At 40.1% G+C, this 22,196-nt stretch overlaps 1 protein-coding gene across 2 annotated transcripts in view; it reads left to right on the top strand.

The window, feature by feature from the left end:
- The first annotated feature begins 751 nt into the window (after positions 1-751).
- Positions 752-22,196, top strand: part of LOC104913803 (centrosomal protein of 112 kDa-like) — a 58,475-nt gene continuing 37,030 nt past the window's right edge. For both annotated transcript variants that reach the window (XM_019621707.2, XM_019621709.2), the window contains exons 1-4: positions 752-796; positions 4,588-4,818; positions 18,403-18,465; positions 21,655-21,804. In XM_019621707.2, coding sequence (XP_019477252.1) covers positions 767-796; positions 4,588-4,818; positions 18,403-18,465; positions 21,655-21,804 — 474 coding nt within the window. In that variant the 5' untranslated portion in view covers positions 752-766. The remainder of the gene's footprint in view (positions 797-4,587; positions 4,819-18,402; positions 18,466-21,654; positions 21,805-22,196) is intronic.

The raw sequence follows: 22,196 nt of genomic DNA, 5'->3' as shown, positions 1-22,196 counted from the left end.
CATTGAACTGTTGGTCATTCTCACTTCATTTTACACCATTTTATTTATCTGTTTCCTTAATTACCACTTTTATGAGTCTGTGTGTTCTTACCCAAAGGCATTTAAACTTGACAGTGTAATAGATTGTGCTGTGAAAGCTAAATAGCTGTTTATTACTTATCCCTGCTAATTTGGGCTTTCCCACATCATTACCATGTGATAATGTCCATGATATTTCTGGAAGTAGCTTTCTGTACAAACCACTGCCTTTCTCACACTGCATTCAACCTTTCTTCCTGACCAAGAAATACAGCAAGAATGCATTAAATCATTTTTCACTTATAAAGTAATAATGGCAGAAATTTAACCATAATTAGCCATGCATTATTATGTTAATCGCTTGTGTATTACTTTGAATCTGCCATCTTGGTTCTACTTCCTTGCCTTTCCCTTTGTCCCTCTTATCACTTCCTTAATTTAATTTGTTTTTCACTTGAGAAAATGATGCTTGCTAGTGTTGATGCTCAGAGGTGTTTTATTTAGAAAATTACATTAAAAACTTGAGATTCAGTATTTTAATGGTTTGTGAATGATCAAAAATAGTTGTAGGGTGTAGATTTGGACTTCGTGTTTCTTCAGATTTGGATTGTAGCTTAAACAAAAAGAATTGCGGTGTACGTGTTGAGTCACTGTTGTGTCAGAAAGGAGCCACCAGCTTATCTGCAAGCTGGCTAACTTCTCCTGGCTGGGAGGAGGGCAGATGTGCTGGCCCAGGACTCAGGATGCTATGTGGACAAAAGGAGCAGAGAGCCACTGGGTTTGTACCTGGCCCTGAGAAACTGCTCTTTGTTGCCCAATTCCTTTATCTCTTAATGGTAAAAATCGTATGGATGGTTCCCAAAAAACAGAGATCAAGTGTAAATCTGATTCTTGCTGAGACTGCAATAGCAAGACTCATTAATTTAAACCAATTTTGTTTTGAACACAAACCAACGTTACGCATCTTTGAAGTTCTTATGGCTGTATTTTTTTCTTAGCTTAGAGCTGTAAACGAATATTATTTGTTTACTTTTTAGTACTCTTTTATGTTAGATACCCTGCTTTTTTTGTGGTGATAGAGAAACTTGTTCTGCTTCTCAGCACTTTACAAAGCTTTGTTTATTAATAAGAAACTTAAAGTACTTCAGATTCCCCATTTCCAACAGATAATCTGTTCTAAGTCATTTTACACTGAATGTGTCACCAGTTGCTCTGCTGACTCGAAGGGGATTCTTCTCCCACCTCTTCTGGAATGCTACGCTATAAAAGGGAGTCATTGTCACCACTGAATAACTCTCTGCTGCTTTGTTCCTTATTTTCCTTTTAATTCTTCTTCATCATCAAAGTGAGGTTTGTTTTTACTGCAGACTTCCTTTCCCTTACTGGACTGATGTCCTTTCAAAAATAATCCACTATCCAATAACAAATGTTATGTATACCTCATCCATCTCTGTCACATCGAGCCAGCATAACAAGACACAAAGAAACAAATCTCCCTTTCAGTGGGTACAGCTGGTGGTTTCATACGGTGTGCTGCTCAATGAGTGCACCAATTTTAGTGTTCTTCCAGGTGAGAAAATGCTGAGCAAGTGTTGGCTCACAGAAGCAGAAAGTGCATATTAGCTATTAAAGTAGGGTTGTTACTTGTGGACTAATATTTTAGGTTATAATCCTTAAAAGGATCGTGCTGATCATCAGCTGAGTCCATGGAATTGCTCAGATGTTTGTTTTCTTCTTTTAAGTTGCATCCAAGCAAAATTAAACACAGCAAAATAGAGAGCTGTGCACTCATCTCCAGCTGAAGCCAGGTGAGCCCACTGCAGAACACATTTGAAACTCAGCCTGAAGAGTTACTGTGATCCACTTGAAAAATGCAGGAGTCTTTAAAAGGAATGCACTATTTCAGCTGCCTGAGTACACTCAGCAGTGAGGAGCAATAACAGTTCCTATGGCTTTGTCTGCTGGGGGGAAGCTGCTGAAGCAACTCCTACATCACTTTAGATCTGAGCCACTGGGAATAAGGCTGAGTTTTATCTTAACTCCACGTTTCCCTGGTTTCGTGAGTTCAAACACTGTTGAGGGCATTTCAAAGTTATGTGTGGTGGTGGGCTAGATGTGGTTTGCTGTGTCATCCGGCGAGAGGGAGACAGTGAAGTCTGTGTGTTCCATCTCTGAGTGTGAAAGATTCAACCATGCTGCAGTTTCTTCCTTAGAAACTGATCCAAGTAAATGCTTCATTGGGCTGAAATAGAAGCTCTTGAAAAAATAAAAGGAATCCCCTATCAGTACAAGCTGGAGTATGTAAGGGAGGAAGGAGCACAGCCCTGCCAGCCAGAAAGGACGTCATGGGGGTACTGATGGGTGGCAGAAGAAGCTGTTTTACAGTAAGGATGATGAAACACTGGCACAGGTTGCCCAGATTTGTGATGGGTGCCCCGTCCCTGGAGACACTCAGCTCGGGTTGAATGAGGCTCTGAGCACCTGATGGAGCTGTAGGTGTCCCTGATCACATCGGGGGATTTGGACCAGATGGCCTTTAAGGATCCCTTCCAACTCAAACCACTTTATGATTCCATAATATATCTTCTTTTAATTGGAGTGTACTCATTCAGTTTATTTCTCGTCTCTGTGGCATGTAACTGAACTGAGTTTCAAACTTCAGCAACAGATTTTAATTTGAACTTTTTGCCAGCTTTATATTTTCTTATGCAATTTACTTTTTAAAATTAAGAGCACATGTTTTCCTTCCAAATAACGTGCAGTACATTTATTGACATTTTAAATAGGCAAAAGTGAGTGAGCAACCTTTTTTTCTTTCAAGTCTACTTTTTCCCTACAGGCAAATTGCTGTGGGCTTTTGACTCACTCTTTTTATGACGCTATTTTAGCACAGATATTCTTAGCTAGAATTCTAAGTTATCCCTTTGAAACAGGAATAGAAATCACCATCTCAGCTAGCAGTTTCTTCAGCTATAGGACTGTTACACATGCATGTGTGTACATACATACAGTGTGCCATAAAAATTCATGTGAAACCTCTACCTGTCATACAGTTGACTTTAAATACCTGTATTCCTGTTCCACCTGGGATATTCTGTGGGCTGGTGTTTTCTTTCAATTTGTTTTCCTTGATGTTGATGAAGTCATTGTACAGAATGCATGTATTGTCTGGACCATGCAACAGTTTGGTTTGCGTTGTTCACAAACATAGATTTGAGCATCCAGAAGAATTTAATTAGTGATGTTGAGAAGTGGGATTCAGTTTTACAAGCAGTCTAAACAAGCATCGTACAATCTCACCTATGAGAAGTGATATTTTATAATTGAATCTTTTGTGGTTCTTTTTCCCCCAAAATTAATGAAGAAAACCAAACCAAAATAACAATAACGACAAAATTCCTAGCAGCAGCAAAAAAACCTTACAGTTTTTCTGAAGTTTTATATTTCATGGATTTTCCACTGAAAATTATGTCATCTTGTGTTGTACTTTTTTTTCTGCTAATACTAATTTGCCCACATTTAAGTCTAATAATACTTTATTAAACCTGACAAGTGGAATAGCAGAATCCTAGTGATGGAAAGTTTGGGATTCATTTCCTGTAGCAGTTTTAAGATATCCGTGTCCCAGAAAGTTGTTTTCTGTCGCAAGTTGTTCGGGTGTAAGCTGCTTCTGCCAGCGACTTTGTTTATGGGAAAGAAATCTGGCTGTGAGAACCAGACTTATTTTAAGGTAATTGACAAGAACTGTGTCTGTGATCCCCAATGTAAGCTTTTCCCAGTCACTTTGGGGAGATTAGATGTCTCTTAACATCATCTTACTAGCAGTGAAGTTGCTCCAAAAGGACTCCCATAATCATATTAGTTTCGCTGCCATCACCCCGTCTTCAGATTCTTTCTTCTTTCTTAATAGAACCAAATCTGCTTTTGCCATCTATTAGGTCCAACATTAATGCTCTTTTGCATGTTAATTACTCTTACTTTACCTATAACATTCAGCTCAGTCTTGTGGCTCCCCAGTTTTGAATCTGGAAGCTTGGTGTCATTGCTTTCTCCATGTGGGAGTAGAAAATGCTGCATTGTGTTATTTAATTTTCCAGTGTCTTTATATAGGAATTATTGAGTATGAAATGGAGTAAATAACTCAGGCGTTCACTCATTTATCCTGGTTCATCATGTGATTTATGAATGATTTTTCCTTGTATTCTGAGTGAGCTTTGGCATGTTATCCTAAATATTTGAGCAAATTTCTTAGGAATCTTCTGAGTGATGTAATATCACAAAGTTTCTTTTACAGAGATGCAAGTTTGAAGAAGACTTTTTAAAACAAAGCGAGGATGGGAAATAATCTCTCAAGAAGAATAATTGTTACTGTTCCAGGCAAGGCTTCCATGGGAATGGCCATTAAAAAACTGAATGCTACATTTGTCACAACATACCATCCTCTAGAAATTGTAGCTGCTGTCTTCATCAGCGTAGCTCTTCTCTCCTTAAGTAAAAGGCGCTCACTCAAACATTTTGTTATGGTCTTGGGGTATACCGCTTCTCTGAAAGAACTGTTCTCTATTTCAGGTTATCCGTGATCTGGAAAACCAAATCCACAAGCTGAGGGAAGAGCTCATTCAGGTGAAAGCTCAGCAGAAGCAGCAGCTGATGGAGCTGAGCCTTCAGGGGGAGGAAGAAAGGCAGAGGGCAGCGCGAGATCGCAAGGCGGCGGTCAGTCAGCTGAAAGCAGAGACCGAAAGGATGGTGCTGGACCTGAAAAAGGTGCATGCTGCAGAGACAGAGAAGGCCTTGGACAAGGTAAGGAAATCATCTAGGGCTGCTTCTTGTGGCACAGCAAGTGGGGAGTGATCGCCTCAGAAGTCAGATAACCACAGGTGTACTGGTGTAAAAAGGTGTATGGGTCACTTGAGTTGAAAGATAACAAGGTAGTGTGCTGTGCTGCTGCATCGAGTGCCAGAATCACTGGGTGAGTATGGGAAGTTTTGTGATTCTGTAGTGAAAGTGTTCTGTCTGAAGATACGATGGCAGCAGTCACACTGTGGCTGTTACTCACCTTCTGGCTGCTCTGTGAGCAGGAAGGCCATGACATTAAAGTCCAGATGATTGCAAAGGGAAACCCAGCTGAGGACTAGGCTGGTTGCTTTAACTTCATTGGATTAGAGAGAGCAGAAAGGGCAGCTCTGTCTAACCACAATTTTTCTCCCTCCAAATGCTCCATCCCTGAAGGTGCTCAAGGTAGGATGGATGGGGCTCTGGCCAGCATCATCGAGTGGGTGGCAACCAGCCCATGTCAGGGGACTGGAACCGGGTGGGCCTTGAGGTCCCTTCCAACTTGAGCCATTTTATGAAAATAAGGGGAATTTGGGCTAAAATTGCAGGGAAGTAAGGTATAGTTGCTAACAGTGTCTGGACTACTTTTGTCTGTGTGCATCAGATGAGCAAGTGCTGTGTGAAAGATTTGAAAATAGAAATTAATGTTTCAGCTTCATCAAGGCTTCCATCCTTGTTCTGTTCAAAGGGGTCACTGCATATCAGTGCATTGATGGCTTCCTGGCAAACCCTACTTCACCAGCTTCTGAACTGAAGTGTTTTACTACAGGAGGGATGATATGAACTAAAACACATTAGTTTTTCTTCAAAGACTGAACTAAAAAAGCCTACCTAATATTAGTGGTAGACTAAGGGGTATGTGTAAGCAGATAATTGTTGAAGTATCTTTTATATTTGTTAATGTTATGAGTGATATATTTTATTGCCCACTGATGTACAGCGGCACAAATTAACAATCTGCATATATATACTGTCTGAATGGCCTTTGTGAAAGTGACATTTCATTTACCTGCGTCAGGTTCTTGGTCTGTAATTTTAAACAGCATTGGGAGGATTATGTTGGAAATCAGCCAGCCTGAAGCCATTAAAATGGCTGTGATCAACAATTCAGAATCTTTTCTGAATGTAAGGAAAGCTCCGCTTGGCATAATTATTTAAAGCCAAGGTCACACAAAGTATTTAAACCTTTGAAATTCATCATTAAAGGATTAATTTTAACTCAGGAAGACATTGTCATTTTTGCTTAAAAATGGAATTTGAATCTCAATTCTTTTCTTTCTTTGATCTTTTTTTACATGTGTAGTATAGCAAAAGAAAAGTTAACTTCTTTACATCCTCAAATTAAAGTTACAAATAATCCTTCATAGGGAAATATCTTTAATAGTCTTGAATTGTCATTTCTGTCAGAAATATATATTTTTTGAATTTGTTGGATTTTTTTCCCATTTTTCCAAATAAAATTGCTAATTTTAAGTCTTTATTAACTGCTATTAATTTAACCAACTCTCTCTCTCTTCCTTTTTTTTACCTCTAATCAGAAGAGCACACGTTGAGTAGAGAATAAGGGGGGGAAAAATCTGTTAGAAAGTCTTTCATAGACATGAAGAAATACCTTGCATTGCCTTTGTATCTCCCTCTAATGTTCTTCACTTCTGTTTTCCAAATGCAGAGCTGTAGAAATGGGCCACAAAATCCAAAAGTCAGAATAGCTAAATGGGTGCACTCTATTTAAAGGTCAAAAGTAACAATTTCAGCTAACTTACTTTCAAATCTTGAGCCTATTAAAACCCTTAGAATTTTAGATAGGGATTTTGTCTGAGGGAGGAAAAAGAATAAAGCACCTTAATTGCAGCATGAATCTTGAAGCTCGTTTTTAAAACAAGCAAGTCTCATTCCCCTGAAATGTAGGACAACATGGGAGAAAGTTTTGTCCTCCAAACGTAATTCTTTTTGCCAAGTCTTTAAAGAGTGTTTAAAAATCCAAGAGGAAGCAGGATTTCACTGTTTAGGCTTTGAAATAGTCATATGGATGTCCAGATTTCTGAAGGTCAGTTCATTCCCATGTGAAGGAGCTCGTTCCTTCTGGAACTGTTCTGTGAGTAATACTGATTCTTGTGTGTATTGCTTCATGAAATTGTGAAGAATTGTTTAAAAAAAAAAGAAAAACTGGCTAAAACTATAGTGGAAAAAAAAAGAGTACAAGGAGACATAGGAATCCTATGGTATTGCCCTCCCCACAGCCCTGATGCAGTGGGGATGGGAGGGAGGGCAGTGGGGAGAAGAGTTTGAAGAACTAATTTTTATTGCAAGCACACTGGGCATTTAAATATCTGTTGGTATTTGTAGACAGCTCTTCCATGTTTATGTAAGCAGTGTTCTTTACTGGGACCTTTGAAGTAGGGATTTTAAGCAGCAGAAAAGATGAAAAGTTGTTTACTGTAGAATTTTGGTTAATTCTGTTGGTGATTATGGCATACGATGCTGGAAGTTACCCCATAAAAGTAGTGTTGAACCTGTGATTCCAAAACCAACTATCTTTTGACAGTTATTCTATCTCTCCATCAGTAGGGAATGGTGAGTGGGAAAAAATATTTAACAAATTTCCAAATGATGCTGTGTAACCCATGCTATAGGAAAAGTAAATAAATGTATCCATTGTTGTGGAAGCAATTATAAAGGGAACAGGCCGTAACTTTCCAGGGACCCCCTCTGGGGCAGGCAGCATTTTCACTTAAACACCTCCTTGCACAAAAGTGAGCCACAGCTGACCAAAACAATGGACATTATAAATGGTGTTGAACCTGGTTTGGACAAATTGTGGCATTTCTGAAGTTTCCCTATGCTGATCACCATCCCATGAGCTCTTTGACCTCTGGAGAAGGTGGTGAGGGCTCTGCCTCAATGGGAATCAGCACAGAAGCTGTTGTGCCCCTGGGCTGCACTTGCCCTTGCTCACAGGTTGAAAGGGCTCAGGTCCAGCCTCTGGGGAAGGGGCACAGACACTCCCACCCCAGCACTTACATTCCTGGGGAGCATCTGCCCAGGACTCAGGTGTTGGAGAAGCCCTTATGTTATTTGTTGTTGGTTGTATGTAGTATGGTATGCTTCCATGTGCACAGTTTCATGCTGTTCTATCAAACTGGATGTGTTTGTGCTTTTCCTTGATTGGGTCTCACCACGTCTGAAGTCTCCCATGTTCATTTTGCATCTGCATCCTTCCTGGTGGTGTAAGCAGTATAGCTAAGGATATGGATATTCACAGGTCCGACGGGCATTTTGCATCGTTCCTATGTCTCCTTCCCTCAAAGAGCTGTGGTGTTGTTTCCTCCAGAAGGGGACAACAGGGCAGGAACTCCTTCCATTGATCTGTCCTCATTTTGTAAGCAGGGCTCTTGCCATCAGCCTGTGTGTGTGTGATATGGCAATAGGGCTGTGCTGCTGTAGGGCAGCATGGCACTTTGCTTTCAGCCTGGCTAGGTTGGGTGCCACAGCCAACGGTAGTCCTCGTATTGCTGACCTGTAAGATGTAATAAGATGTAACATGTCTATTGTGTTAGAACACAGAACCTCTTTATCAGATGTGGATAATAAGCAGTAATGTCCTTAAGGTCCGATAAGCTGCGCTGGACATTTGTGAGTCAGACAAATTGAAGATGATAGCATGGAGAATCTGAAGCTACTTATCATGTTCTTAGGACTTCTGCGCTTTCATAATATCTGTTATCTGTCTCTGACATAAAAATTACTTGACAGTTTCTCCAAATTATTTCTTGTATATTAGCTAAGGATTCTTAAATACCGATTCAGAGGAACACTTGCACTCAATCATAGTGATTTTGATTTGCTTTTAAAGCTGTCAACATATAGATTTAATTTGCTTAAATTTCATTATATCAACTTGATTATAGCGATTTCAGATACGGTGGTGATTTTTTTTTTCTATTTGAAGTCATACCTCATTACAATGAAATGAAACAAATTATTTAAGAATAAAAGAATAAACAGACACACTACTGCACTGAGGCTCCAGTAATGACTTTTCAGCAGCAGGGAGTCAGGTGTGTTAGAGGTTGCATCAGCAGCACTTGCAGCACCAGCACTGATGAGCCAGGTGGAACAAACCCTACAAAGCCTATGAACATTGTCAGGTTTGCCAGAAATTACTGAAAGAAAGAGACAAACTGCATTTCTAAGTGTGTGCAGATGTGAAGCTTGGCTAACACAACTGTTTGTAACATTCGTCTGTGGTATTTTCTTGGCAAAGCAAATGAGCATTCAGAAAGCATGACCCTAGCAGATCAGTAGACATGCTAACAATGCTCAAAGGAAGCAACCTTGGAACGCTGAAAGTATCTCATAAAAAAGCTCTCTGAGCAGTGTACATGACTAAACTGGAGCGGGAGAAAAGACTTTTTTTTCCTCTAGATAATTTTCAACATTTAGCTTTTTACTGACTTTTTTTCTGTAGTTAAATAGAGACTTTTTTGACTCATCCTATTAAACCTTTATGCGGGTTCCAGGAACATCTAATTCTTTTTCAGTGCTGCTTTTCTGTGGAGAAGTAATTTACATTTTTGTGCATTGACTAAAAAAAAGGAAAGTCCAGCACTTGAGTTACTTGGCTGCAATTCTTCTGTTAGGATACTTTTGTGAATTTCACAGATAGGAGCCCAGGAAAGTGTGCAGCCTGGCCAGGGCTGTGCAGACCACTCTGGTAGGTTTTAATGGTCTAGCAGTTACCTGTGCTCTGAGAGTTCTGTTACTTTAAATAAAATCTGACTGTTACCATGTTTTTTGGTCTATACCTGTTATAATCTACCTACATCTGGTGCTGAGTCTGTGTGAAGCTAAAATGCCTGTGAGATTTGAAGGTGAAAATTTGGAAGGTTAAATATTTAAAAGAATACGCATTAATATATCCTCTTAATTAGGAATTACTTCCTTAATTAGGGATAACTATTCTATATAATAGTTATGTTATTATGTTTTTGTAGCAGGGACTTTTTTGAGGAAAAAAAAATACAGGTGGTGTCCTATAATTGGATGCTCTTTTCTTGAAGAAGTTCTATGGCTTACAATGAAGGTACTGGTAATGTGCCCTAGAGACCATTTCAGCTCTTCTTTTATCATCAAGCTTCATGATGCTGGATTCAATAGCAGCCAAGCACAGCCCTCAGCTGCCATCCAACTGGACGTAACATTGGAACATTGGACACACATTCATACTGTGTACGTAGGAATATCTTTAATTCACAGTATCCGTGTTGGTACTATCGTCAGTGCTCATAAAGGTGTTGGACTGTTCAGCCCTGGCAAATAAATAGAAGGTGAAGGAAAACAATACAACATCTACAACGTCTTCAAGGAGATTACAGAGATCCTCTAAGAGATGTCCCATTAGAAGTATTGAGTTTCCCCTAAGTGACTATTTCTGCTCATAAAAAATAAGCATTGCATGCTTTCCATTAACTTACATTGTTTAATACAATCTCTGTAGATGCTGTTCTTCTTTGCTACTATACATTTCATTAACTACCCAAAATGGTGCCCTTTGCATCTATGACCTGATGGGAGCTGGACATCTCTGCAGCAGTTCTGTAGGTTCCTGCTTATGCTTTTTTGTGTGACTTAACTGTTAGATTTATCAGTCAGATTTATCAGTTTAACTTACAGTTGCCTACTCTCTGGTATACTAGCTGATTGAAATGTGAGACTTTGTTTTGTTGTCCTTTTTTTTTTTTCCTTTTTTTTAAATAGCTTTGCCAATTCACTCTTATTTAGATTTGTTGAATGAATGCCATCTGGTCTGGGTGCCTAGACATGGCAGTCAACGCAAGCCAAAGCAAATGTTACCCCATGAAATGTATCTGCTTAGGTCAGCATCTACATCAAACTTACTCATTATAGCTTTATTTGGAAGAAGGGTTCCATTATTAGGACCAAAATAACATAAAATATTTCTATTGCATATTGAAATTTTGGTACAATTTGAAGACATTGTTTATGTTTATTTGCTCTTTCTTCATCTGTCTATAATAGAGCAAAACTACAAGTGGCCTTTTTGTTTGTTTTTCCTTTTTGTAGAGAAAGAAGTATTTAGAAATTAGGGAAGGGATAAAAGCACTGCTATGAGTCCTTCAGAGTCTTTAACGTAAAGAAACAAAAGTGTTCCAGAATGACTTGCTTACAGCTGTAGAACATGTCACAGAGTAATACCCACCTTCATTAAATGGGTGAGAAAGAATTCTAATTGTTTTGAAGTTCTTGTGATCAGTCTGCATATGCTTCATTGTAACACGATACTAAAGTGCCTCAATTATGATTTGTATATTTTGGTGCCAGAAGGTTTTTTTCTTATGCTAAATTATTAAGTTCTGTCAGCTGCTGGGCTGTCATATAGAGATACAGTAAATCACATTATATTTTGTCATGGATTACACAGAGCAATAAATTTGGGAACAGAGATCAAAGTAGTTTCACAATCACATCTGAGTGTAGGAGGGGTGTTTAACTTGTAGAAAATCTGATTTAGGTGAAACTGTTGCAGTTCTTGTGTGAATTTGAAATGAATTTGGGTGTCTGGTTGAAAATGAATAAGGTACAAATCCCCAGGAGTTCTCCTGTATTGAGTTCACAAGAGTGAATTCTGACCTACAGCTGCAGGACGAAGAGCAGATAAATAATTAAACATTGGGCACATTAAGTGCCTCACAGTGTCTTATTTATGCTTTTAATTGCCTTTATGATTGAGCAATCCTGTTTTTAATTGGAACTTTTCTGGACTTGGGTACACTTAGTCATTGCTACAGAAATGCTTTCTGGCTCCGTGAAGTTGTAGTGCTCTTCTTGGAAAGCTTTGTTGTATTGAAAACTACAAAAAATAACCCCACATAATCTTGCTGAGGAACACTGATTCCTTCACATCATAGATTTGTTAGAGGATTTTGCCTTACTTTGAATGTTTGTCTTTCCTGCAGCAGAAGCTTGACTTCTCTTGGGCTGTCATCTGATGACATAACTTGGTAATGCCAAGTCTGTCCTTTTGTTACCAGTTTTTCCTTCTATTTATTTAACCAGATTTTCTCCCAATGTGATACTTGGGATCTTTTTTTGTAGTCCTGATCTTTTTATTAATTGCTTGTTATTGCTATAAATTTCAATTTAGAAAAGCAAACACAAATCTAAAAAATAAAAGCCACGTTCTTACTCTGTGTGGTCCTTTCAGGAGCCTTCTGGTCTCTCCTTGGTAAAAGGTAAGGAACACAGACTTGGCTGATACCAAACAATAAAGTGCATGAGCCTTAGAAATCTCTGAAATCTGGTGAAATTTTGTGTTATAAAGCTTGAAACCAAGTCAACTCCTGGATCATCTTGGTGCTGTTGCCCATGAGTTGTGGAAGAAGCATTAGCTTTGACTTGAACCATCAAAGAATATTTAGCAGCCTATCCCATCATGATTTTACTGGGTGTCAGCAGTTTGTGTACCAAAACCATCTGGGCCTGAGTGGATATAAAGTACTAAATAACCAATGCTCTGGATATAGCTTAAATAATCATTTAAATTTAGTTAGACAAGGAGAAAAACACAAAATATTTTAAAACGGCAGTTCAGGAATGTATAGAAGTTCAGAGCTGAGGGAAAACTATTCTTCATGTAGCACTAGGTGGGGAGTTTTTCATTCTCAACATCTTCACTAGGTGTGCTCGGCTCATCTGATTTGAATGCCATCACACAGCAGCCATCTGCCTCCAGGCTCCTCTGGCAAAATGTCACAGTACCTTCAGATTAAGATAGCATTTGCCATCTGTCCTGCAAATGCCTGACACGTGCATCAGTGCTGTCTTCTTATCAAGTGTATTTAAGGTATGGGATGATTTCGTATGGCAAGACTGAAGTATTAACCTGGTTGTAAAACCTTGCGTTGTATACAAGGCTTGTGTCTTGGGCCAAATCATGGAGCAGCCGTTAGGTAAGGTGCCAGGCTCACTGCAGCGTTGAATAGAAGTTGGTGCTAGTGGAGATGGAAATATTTAGATAGTAAATCTAAATACCTATTCACTTAGGTGAAGGTAGTAGTTGTATTCTAGTATGAGGATTGGATAATTCAGCATCGCACACCATGCAGTGGGAGTCTCACAGAAGAATTATTGGAAGAGTTAAATGGGTGTATTTAATTTCATTACTTAATTTCAGAATAATTAGAAGTACAACATTGGTTCAAATGAAAGGACTGGAAAAAAGAGTTTTCCCAAGGCACAAAGTGCCCAAGCAGTTTTTTAGTAGGGCCCCATTAAGCACAGAATTGCAATACGCTGCAGAAAGGCAATTCTCCATACATGTGGAGGGTCAAACCCATTTCTATTCATTCTTTTTTATTTTTTTGGAATGAAAAGTTCTTAGCACATGAATGAGAGCGCACTTGGTTTTTTCCCTTAAGATGCATGTTTTAAAAAAAAAAAAGAAGAGAAAGATTTACAGACCTACAAAAGTGGAACGTAAAATAGAAAATTAATAGGATTTGTGGGACAGATTGGGATTTCTATCATTCATTTTGAAAACCCTTGAAGTCATTTGGTACTTGACTAATTCTGTTAACATCATTTTGAATATTGAACTACTTTTAATAGTCTTTTTGGGAACTCAAATTACATATTTCAACTGGTATTCTGTTTTCACTGTTACACAGAGATTCAGCTTTCCATTTGTTATCTGACTGGTGGAGAGAGTGGCAGAAACAGAAAGGGTTTGGACAAAGGAGGCCATTCACTGTCATTACTGGAGGCACATAAAGAAAATACAAGTTTCAGACTCTGAAATCTTTATGTACAATCAAATGAATTTTAAATGGGATCTGCTGATCTCTGAAGTTTAAGCAGACGGTGTACACTGTTTTAACATCATTTGCTACATTTTGTCATTATTCAGATCATTTTCTTTTGACATCTGTCAAATGACACAATCTTGATTTTTGGTGCTTTAGCATAATGCTGTCACACTAACAGAGAAATATTCCAGAATCTGGAATGGTGTATTGCTGGTTGGGCTTTTTTTATGTGTGTCTGTGTGTTTTTTAAGGTAAATGGGCCCCATTTACATTTGTTCTTTGATGTTAAATTCTTTGCTGCACATCAGAGAACAGTTGCTTCTTCCCTGGAGCAAATTTTCTTTCTTCTTCTTCCCCCACCCTTTGATTTTTCTTTTTTTCCTCCAGTTTCCTTACAGTTTTATCTTACTAATTATGGAGGATCAGGTTATATATGGCCATCATTTAGCTAGTTGCAGGCATTTTGAGAAGTGCTTATTCCATAGCTGGTACCCTAAACAGATTTCTTAACTCTGCTTCTCTGGTAGCGAGTATGGGTGTTGTTTTGTATTGCTGAAATTGAAATCACATTGAAACACTACAGAATCCATTGCAAGACTGTGATGGATTCACACAGATGTGAACAGGATGGCACTGTGTCAGATCTGTCTGTGTTTGGGTTGCAGCAGTCAAGAGTTCGTATCAATTTTGTAGCACGACAGAAATCCTATTTCAAACTTTCCATCCAAAAATCGTCATTTTGGAGCTGAAAGATTTGCACAGATTTGTACCACTCTAAAATTAATAATCATATATGAACAGCTACGTTGTTGATAACCACTCGAGGCAGCCCAGATGTCAGCAGAACGCGTTGTCCTCATGCATGCACACCTTGCAGTGCCATGGGAGCAGCATCCCTGCACCTCCCCATCAGCTTTCAGCAGGTGCTTGGCTGTAGTGTGTTCAAACAAAGGTCATGTTCTATGGAATGGAACTGCATCTAAAAGCTTCCTATACATCTTACACCCTAAAAACTGCACGTGAAACTCTGTGTGTGAGCCGTGCCACAGTCTGTGTGTCCTTTGCCACAGTTTGGAGTACAGTCATATCGTGGTAGAAACTTTGCTACTTTATTCTTAGTAATGTGGCAAAAATGAAAGTCAGATGGAGTCAGAATGGCACCCATTAGTTCAGATATCACATCTGTATTTCCAGTGCTGTTTTTAACGCTTATGTGAAATATTTGGTTGAAGTCGGTGCAATTTTGCTCGGCAACCACAATAGGATGCTTTAAGGCTTCTTATAGAATTATGGTTGGTTTTTAAAACCAATTAACTGTAACCAGGACATAATCTTTTTAATGCACAAGTCCTCACTCTGTAATATAAAGTAACTGCATGTAAAATTGTCATAATCAGATAATTTTAGCTAAAACGTGTATTAACTGTGTGAAACTAAACAGAAGTTAATTTTTTGAATCGGTGGGATTCCTCTATGGCTTATCCAATTTAAACCTTTTTATTATAGAAATGGATATTACAATTGATATTTCTGACAAGTTTTTGCCAAGCATGAATTTCAACAGCTACCTCTCACACACGGAAAACTAATTTAAGACCATTAACTATATTTGCAGTGCTGCCCATTGCTATAAAAAGAGTTAGACTTTAATGAATACTGGCTGACCCTCCGAGTGTTCACCTTCCAGTTGGCTTCTTATTCATTATGTTTCTGAAATAGCATGTAACCTGAAAGTGAGGAAATGCCCTTCAAGTAGTACAGAGGCAGCGTGTGCTTTGTGCAATGCACGAGATGAGCAGCCTGGGAGAAAAGAAGCCCAGGAAACTGCTGCTTGTGTACATTGTGCCATTTTAAACCTTCTCATTTGTCAAGATAAATGTAATATAAATCCACAGCTATGTGTATTTACTTTGCTGTAAGTCTTTTCTGACAGAAAAAGTAAGTAAAAAGCCCTTCTCTTTTTTATGTGGCTTCATGTGCCCAGGGGTGTAGGTTTATGCTTCCCCAGGCTGCAAAGCAACAGCTGATAGTCTGGAAATGTGTTAAATGTGCTTTAGCTGCAGGTTTGAAAAAGGGAAACGTTCTGTGATTCTGCAGTAAGAGAACACAATGGAAAAGAGTGTTTGTGTGCATGGCCATGAATTAGATCTTTTCAGCTGACCATTGGATACAAGTAGGAGAAACTGCCTTCTGCTGAGCATCGCAGTGCCATCTGTGCAGTTTGTGATGGTGCAGGAGCTGTGAGGTGTTATGGATCTGGGGAGAAAAGCTGCAGTCAGCAGTGGCCATAGGGGCTGGGTGGGCAGTTTCAGACAGCTAGGGCTGGTCTAAATGCACATTTGCCATCTCCAGGGGAGTTTTGGTACCTCTGGAAATCAAGCCCCTCAAATAAGGATGCAAATAAATGCAAGTGTTTGTTGTTGACTTGGAGAAAATGTACTGGTATTTTGCAGGTTGGTATTTGTTGAAGCCATTGCAAAATAAAACGCTGTAATTGCGTTTAGATGAACTTGTCGGATGTACTTTGTCTTCAGAGAGGAGGAAAACACTGAAACTCAGCATCTCCTTTGTATCCCCTCTGTCATGACTGTCTCAGGTTGTCCTGGTTCTGTGCAGTATGAACAAAGGAGTTTTGCTTTGTTTCTGAAAGCTGTAGGTTTGTTTTGGTTCTTTATTGAGATTTCTTCAGGAGGTTTTCAAGCTGCTTCTGTGGGAGATGGAGACTTTTACCCCAGGCATGCTGAGAGAGAGCAGCTGCAATGTGATCTGTGCAGTGCTTTGCTGGCTGGTAGCTCTGCCTTTCTGGGAGCAGCAGAAATTTAATCTATTGCAGACATTTATTTTTTTACTTTTTTTCCTAAACTGACACTTTCAGTCACTTTAGGATTTACCAACACTGCACATCATAGCCTGGATAAGAGTGCAGTGGAAGGAGTTAACGTGGGTGAGCCTGAGCACAAGGAGAAGTGTAGCACGGAGCTGACACAGCTCCTCCTGTGTTATTGCTCTCCTTATCATGCAGCCCTCACTGTGCTTTCCATGGCAGATATAAAAAAGGTGGAACTTTCTTTGTCTGATGCTCCAGAATCCTTATGTATGTTGTTTTAAACCAATGTGTGGTGCCACTATCTCTACTTACTAACTAACAAAACAACAACTTACTAATAACTAACAACAAAAAAGTGTTCTTGAAATACTTAATAATTGATTTTGATTAACCATTTATTAATACTGACTAACGCATGAAATATGAAGACTTCCATATGTTTCATAATCTCAGAATTTGAAGGGATTCAAGGCCTTAAATTGCAGCATTGTGTAAACTCACAGATTATGTTTAACTGGCTGTAATAGACTTGCACTAAGCTGCACCACGGAGCTGCATGATGCAGAGGATCTGAGCCTTGTCATGCTCTCCTGTAGCCCTTTGAAAACACTGTCTGCAATTTTAAGCCTCTACGTTTAAAGTCCACTAAAATCAGTATCAGCATTAGCTTGACCAAAGGGCCTCATGCTTGCAGAACCCAAGCTTAGCCTTACAGCTGGACCGACCCATGTGGGACAGAGAGGCTTTGAGGCCCTTTGGTGGCTGTGGTCCCCAACCTATGGGGCTGGCACATGAAACGGAGGGGACAGATCAAAGGTTGGAACACGGGATCGCATTTGTTTTTGAAAACTTAATCAGCTTAAATTTGTTTCAGAACTCTGCTTCGCAATGTTCCATCCCCTAAGAAAGTGTTTTCTTTAGGCATTTCTCCTCAGATTGTAGAGCCAAGAACATGAGAGCGCTGAGGAGTTCATGGGAGGGCAGTGATGTGATGCTGTGATGCAGTGGGACCTTGGAAGAGAAATGGGAATTAGAGTTGTGTCCTGAAATTAAACTGAAAATATGTTTTACTTATTGTTATCTAATTATTATGGAAAAGAAAGTATTTGAGGGAAACCCTTACAAGCTGTTTTCCCCCAGAAGTAAGGAAGCATATCCTTACTGGACTCCACTGTGCCTTGTTTTCAGTGGGTTTTGTTCTTAATCATTGAGCTGTGAATCACAGAATCACAGAATGGCCGAGTTGGAAGGGAGCTCAAGGATCATGAATCTCCAACCCCCTGCCACAGGCAGGGCCACCAATCTCCCCATTTAATACCAGCCCAGGCTGCCCAGGGCCCCATCCAACAAAAAGAAAAGCCAGGAGCAGGAAGGAGCTGTGGCCAAGGAGAGCCCACTTGGGCTGACATGCAGTTTGATCACAGCCTGGAACAAAGCAGGGGAGCTGGACTGGGGAAAAGGAAGCCATGATGTTGGGCTGCCCCGCATAGTCTGCTTGGTGCTGTACCCCTCTACAGCCTGTGCTGGGGCTTTTTCCTTCCGTCTTTCCTTCCTTTACAGTTGCATCACCCCAATAAACCGGTGGCTGTGTTCCTTCCTCCCCTTGCCACATGAATGCGCACTCTTCTCTCTCTCCCCCTTTTTTTAATTCCTCAGAACTCTTTATGTTTTTCTAATAATTGGCAGCAGAGGTACAATTTCTCCCCTCTTTCAAGCGATGAATAGCTGGCCCCAGATCAAAGGCGAGCCCTCGCGGTTTGCTGGCTGCCGCAGAAGGGCGTGGGGCTGGCGTGGGTCCCGGCTGGTGATGGGCACGGCGGCTCGGTGCCCGGGGGGGCTGCCAGCAGCACGCTGCTCACCCCAGCTCATCGGGTGCCTCTGTCTGTGTGTGTGTTTCAGGCCAACGGCCGACTGAAGCAGATGGAGAAGGAGTGCAGCCAGAAGCTGGCCAAGTCCTCGCAGGTAGGTGACGAGAAGACAGGAGCTTCCCATGAGCTCATTTGATTTGGAGACCTGATGAAAAGTGTAATTACTTCTGCTCTTAAGTGTAGGTCTTTATGATCAGGAGAAGCTGTAACCGTTTCCCAAATCAAATATACAGAGTCGTCCTTAAGATTTTAACCTTAGGAAAAGACAGAGACGTACAACTCGCTGTAAAAGATTTTATTTTTTGTTTTCTTCCATCTTTTGAGAACCCCCGGAGGATTGAGCCCTCTGTCTGGGAAATGCAGCCCCAGCAGCAGCCCCTGTAAGCAGCACAGCCCATGGAGCCCAGAGCCCTGCAGATACCAGAGCTGTATCTTTGTCACCAGGTGGGCTTTGCCCACAAGGCCCATGTTAGGGCTGCAGTTCCAGATGGGCATTCTGCTGGTTAGTATTGCTCTTACCCAATTTTTGTTCTGAGGGTGATGAGGCACTGGCACACACTGCCCAAAGAGGAGGTGGTGCCCATCCCTGGAGACGCTCAGGTCAGGCTGGATGGGCTCTGAGCGCCTGATAGAGCCGTGGGTGTCCCTGTTCGTGGCAGAGCAGTTGGACTAGATGCCCTTCCAACTCAAACGATTCAGTGAATCTAATTCAGCATTTTTGCCCAGAATAACATTTGGGAGAATGCAGTATCCTGAAAGCAAACAGTTTTTACATTGACTTTTTTCATTCTTTAGTGTAGTCTTTAGAACATGAAAGGTGAAAATGTGTGCTGAATTTGCATACATGCTTTAAAAAGCTAAGACAGGATGATTTCTAAATATTTCAGCTTTCAGTTTGATTGACAGGCAGTACTGAACTGTGAAAAATGATGGAGATGCAACCAGAAGTTAATCTTTTAATAATAAGAAAATTGCCACGAGGATTTACATGGAGGTGTCATTCTTTTCATTCCTCCCAACCTCAGCACAGTGCCTTCCTGTTACTTTCAAAGGCGTTTTCAGCAGTAGCAATAGCAGTCTACTCCTCTATTAAAATCAATAAAAGCACTATAAAGAAGAGTTTAGAACCCTCCAAACTAGAGAGGAGATCAATGACACAATGAGAAGAAATTGCAAAATCTAAAGTTTGCAAAACACTTCAAAATTTGTAAAGCTCTCGATTTCTACTTTTCAGCTACCTTTGGTAAAGCTTTAGAAAGAATAAGACTTGAAATGATGGGTCTGAATAGCAGAAAATTTGTGAAACCCAAAAAGTAACATCATGTGTGTCAGACCTTAAGGAAGAGTTCCTTGTCATTGCTAACTCGAATTTACCTTTGGTTTGTCACTTTTGTACCATTATCAGCTTCTCTGTGCCAGACATACTGGCTGAACAAAGTGGGTCTTGATCCATTTGTTAAAGACAGATGGACTAATTCAAGCATATCTCAATTTTTAAACAAGGGGCAAGAGAAATGGCTTTAATTGTTACAGTGGGAACACCTATGTAGCACAGTGCAAAGCAATAAATATCTAGTCTAAATGTCATAATAAATTTTGTCAGACTGAAATTTATTGGCCTGTAGAGTAGTCTCAAAATGGAAAAACTTGGAGGCATGTTTTTTTTAAGGTAGGCATTGCTGTAGCTAACACACACTGTTCTCTTTATTGGGGAGAGATGGACCCAGCAACCAGACCTGGCATTCCTCTGTGCTTTCTGGGGCAGACACAACACATACATCATATGTCAGGGCTATTTGGCACAATGAAGACGTTTTACTCTCATGTCTGAATTTCTTTACTTTTGTGGGTTTGAATCAAATCCCTAGTGTTTCTTGAGCATAGTCTTTTTTTTGCTCAGTATTAATAATGGGTCAATTGCAACTTTTCTTGTGGTCACGTTGCTGACAACATCCGTCTAATCTCATGCTCTGTGGCCTCTTGGAGCATTCACTTTTAACACCCACAGAAAGAAGATATTTCAAGAAATTTCCTCTGAAGCTTATGCAAAGTAAACAGATTTTTTTCTCCGAAAAGCACTGCATAAAGCAAATCTTTCTCCATCAATTCGTGCTGAAATTCCCTAGCATGTGTTTTAGAATTCCTATGCTAGCCCAGCATCTCAGCCCAGTAAAAACTTCAAATTTCACTTCTGTTATATTAATGGGTTATTTTATCTTTTTTTTTAAGTGACAAAACAAAATATACATAAATCTAGGAGATATCCATGTACGTTTTACTCAGGATCTGCTTTGCTCTGTAGGATCTTCAGGGCCAGTAAGACATAGAGAAATAAATTAAAGTTTTAAATCCTTTTCCTCTTCCCTGATGGTTCTAATACCATCACTTGTGGAATATTACTTATTACATCAGTTCCATCCCATTAGTAGTTGTTTTGCAACAGCTTTTTTCTTCCAAAATAATGGTGGCCTTAGTATAGTTCAGTGCTCTGTGGCGACGAGGAGCACTGCAAACTCATCTGAGTGCCCCACTGTTCCCTCCCTGGCTGCCTGTCTTGGAGCTGTTCTCATCTCCAGCAGTTGAACCTTGAGTCTGGATACGTACATTAAAGTCAGTGGCTCTCCCATGTGGTGCAGTGATGACTTCCCTGTCAGCATAACATTCTGTAAATAAGCCTGAAGGATCTGATGTAGTTATGACTTTCCACGGTGATTTAAAAAAGGAAAATAGTGAAACAAGTGCATTTCAACAAATTGGGAGTGAATGATGTAAGAAGAGTACTGCAAGGTCCTGGGTGTTCAATCAGGTCCTGCTGCATTGCCGAGCAGAGTGCATTCAGCAGCTCTGAAATGCCACCATGAAATTCAGCATTTCATCCCAGGAGGTGAACGTGGGCTCTATGGAGCTGGAAGGTATAACTGTAGGAAATGAACACAATTATCTTCCTGCAAATTTTCCACACTCATTTCGGGGCAGTGGAAAACTGCAAACTTCCTATATTTTGAAGATCACAGATATGCTTTGTTCTCATGAGTAAATATTTTGGAATGTCATAGTGGAAAACTCTTCCAAATACTTTGTGTTCAGCAGTTTTTGTTATTTGTAGCCTCACTATCTTCCTTTCCTCTGTATGACATTTCCTGCTTGCCAGTGTGCAATGTGTTAATTGAGAATATTTGGTTTGTGCAGCAATATGCCAATGCCATGCTCTTACCAAGCATAAAAACATGCAAAGTACATGCCTGTTATTGAAGAGAGATTTAGCATGCTGTTTTCTTTTTAGATCATAGCTGAACTTAAGACAACCATTTCCTCTCTGACAGAAGAGAACAGCCGGCAGCAGCTCGCTGCAGAACAGCGGCTCCAGGAAGTTGTACAACAGTTTGAAGATAAGAAGCAGCAGCTGATTACAGATAATAACAGAGCAATCAAGGTAATCTGGGGATTTTAGTCACTGATGCCACTAGCTGGGTTGGTGTAATTAACTGCACTGTTCTGCAGTGGGCAGATGAACGCAGGTATCTTTTCCTGCTAACACGGCACTGACTGATTCCATTCACTGGACTTTGGTCAGAAGTTGGGGTTTGGCAAGTCTAACCCATCCACTTCAGTCAAATGCTTGAAGCTTTCCTTTTCTCCTGATGTTAACTCAGGTATTGTAACAGGTTTCAGCACGTTCATATGGTGCATCACAGCAGCTTCCTTTTGGTTTTCACAAGAAGATGGCAGCGTTTGCGATTAAGGACACAATGAAGGAAAGCATGTTTTTAGTACTGTGAGGGGAATCAAGTTTGTTATTATCATCATTACCATTTCTCCATATTT

The sequence above is a fragment of the Meleagris gallopavo genome, chromosome 20, assembly GCF_000146605.3.
Source record: "Meleagris gallopavo isolate NT-WF06-2002-E0010 breed Aviagen turkey brand Nicholas breeding stock chromosome 20, Turkey_5.1, whole genome shotgun sequence".
NCBI classification, from domain to species: Eukaryota; Metazoa; Chordata; class Aves; order Galliformes; family Phasianidae; genus Meleagris; species Meleagris gallopavo.
Note: the sequence above shows the minus strand (reverse complement) of the source record. Positions and strands in the feature narration are given on the sequence as shown.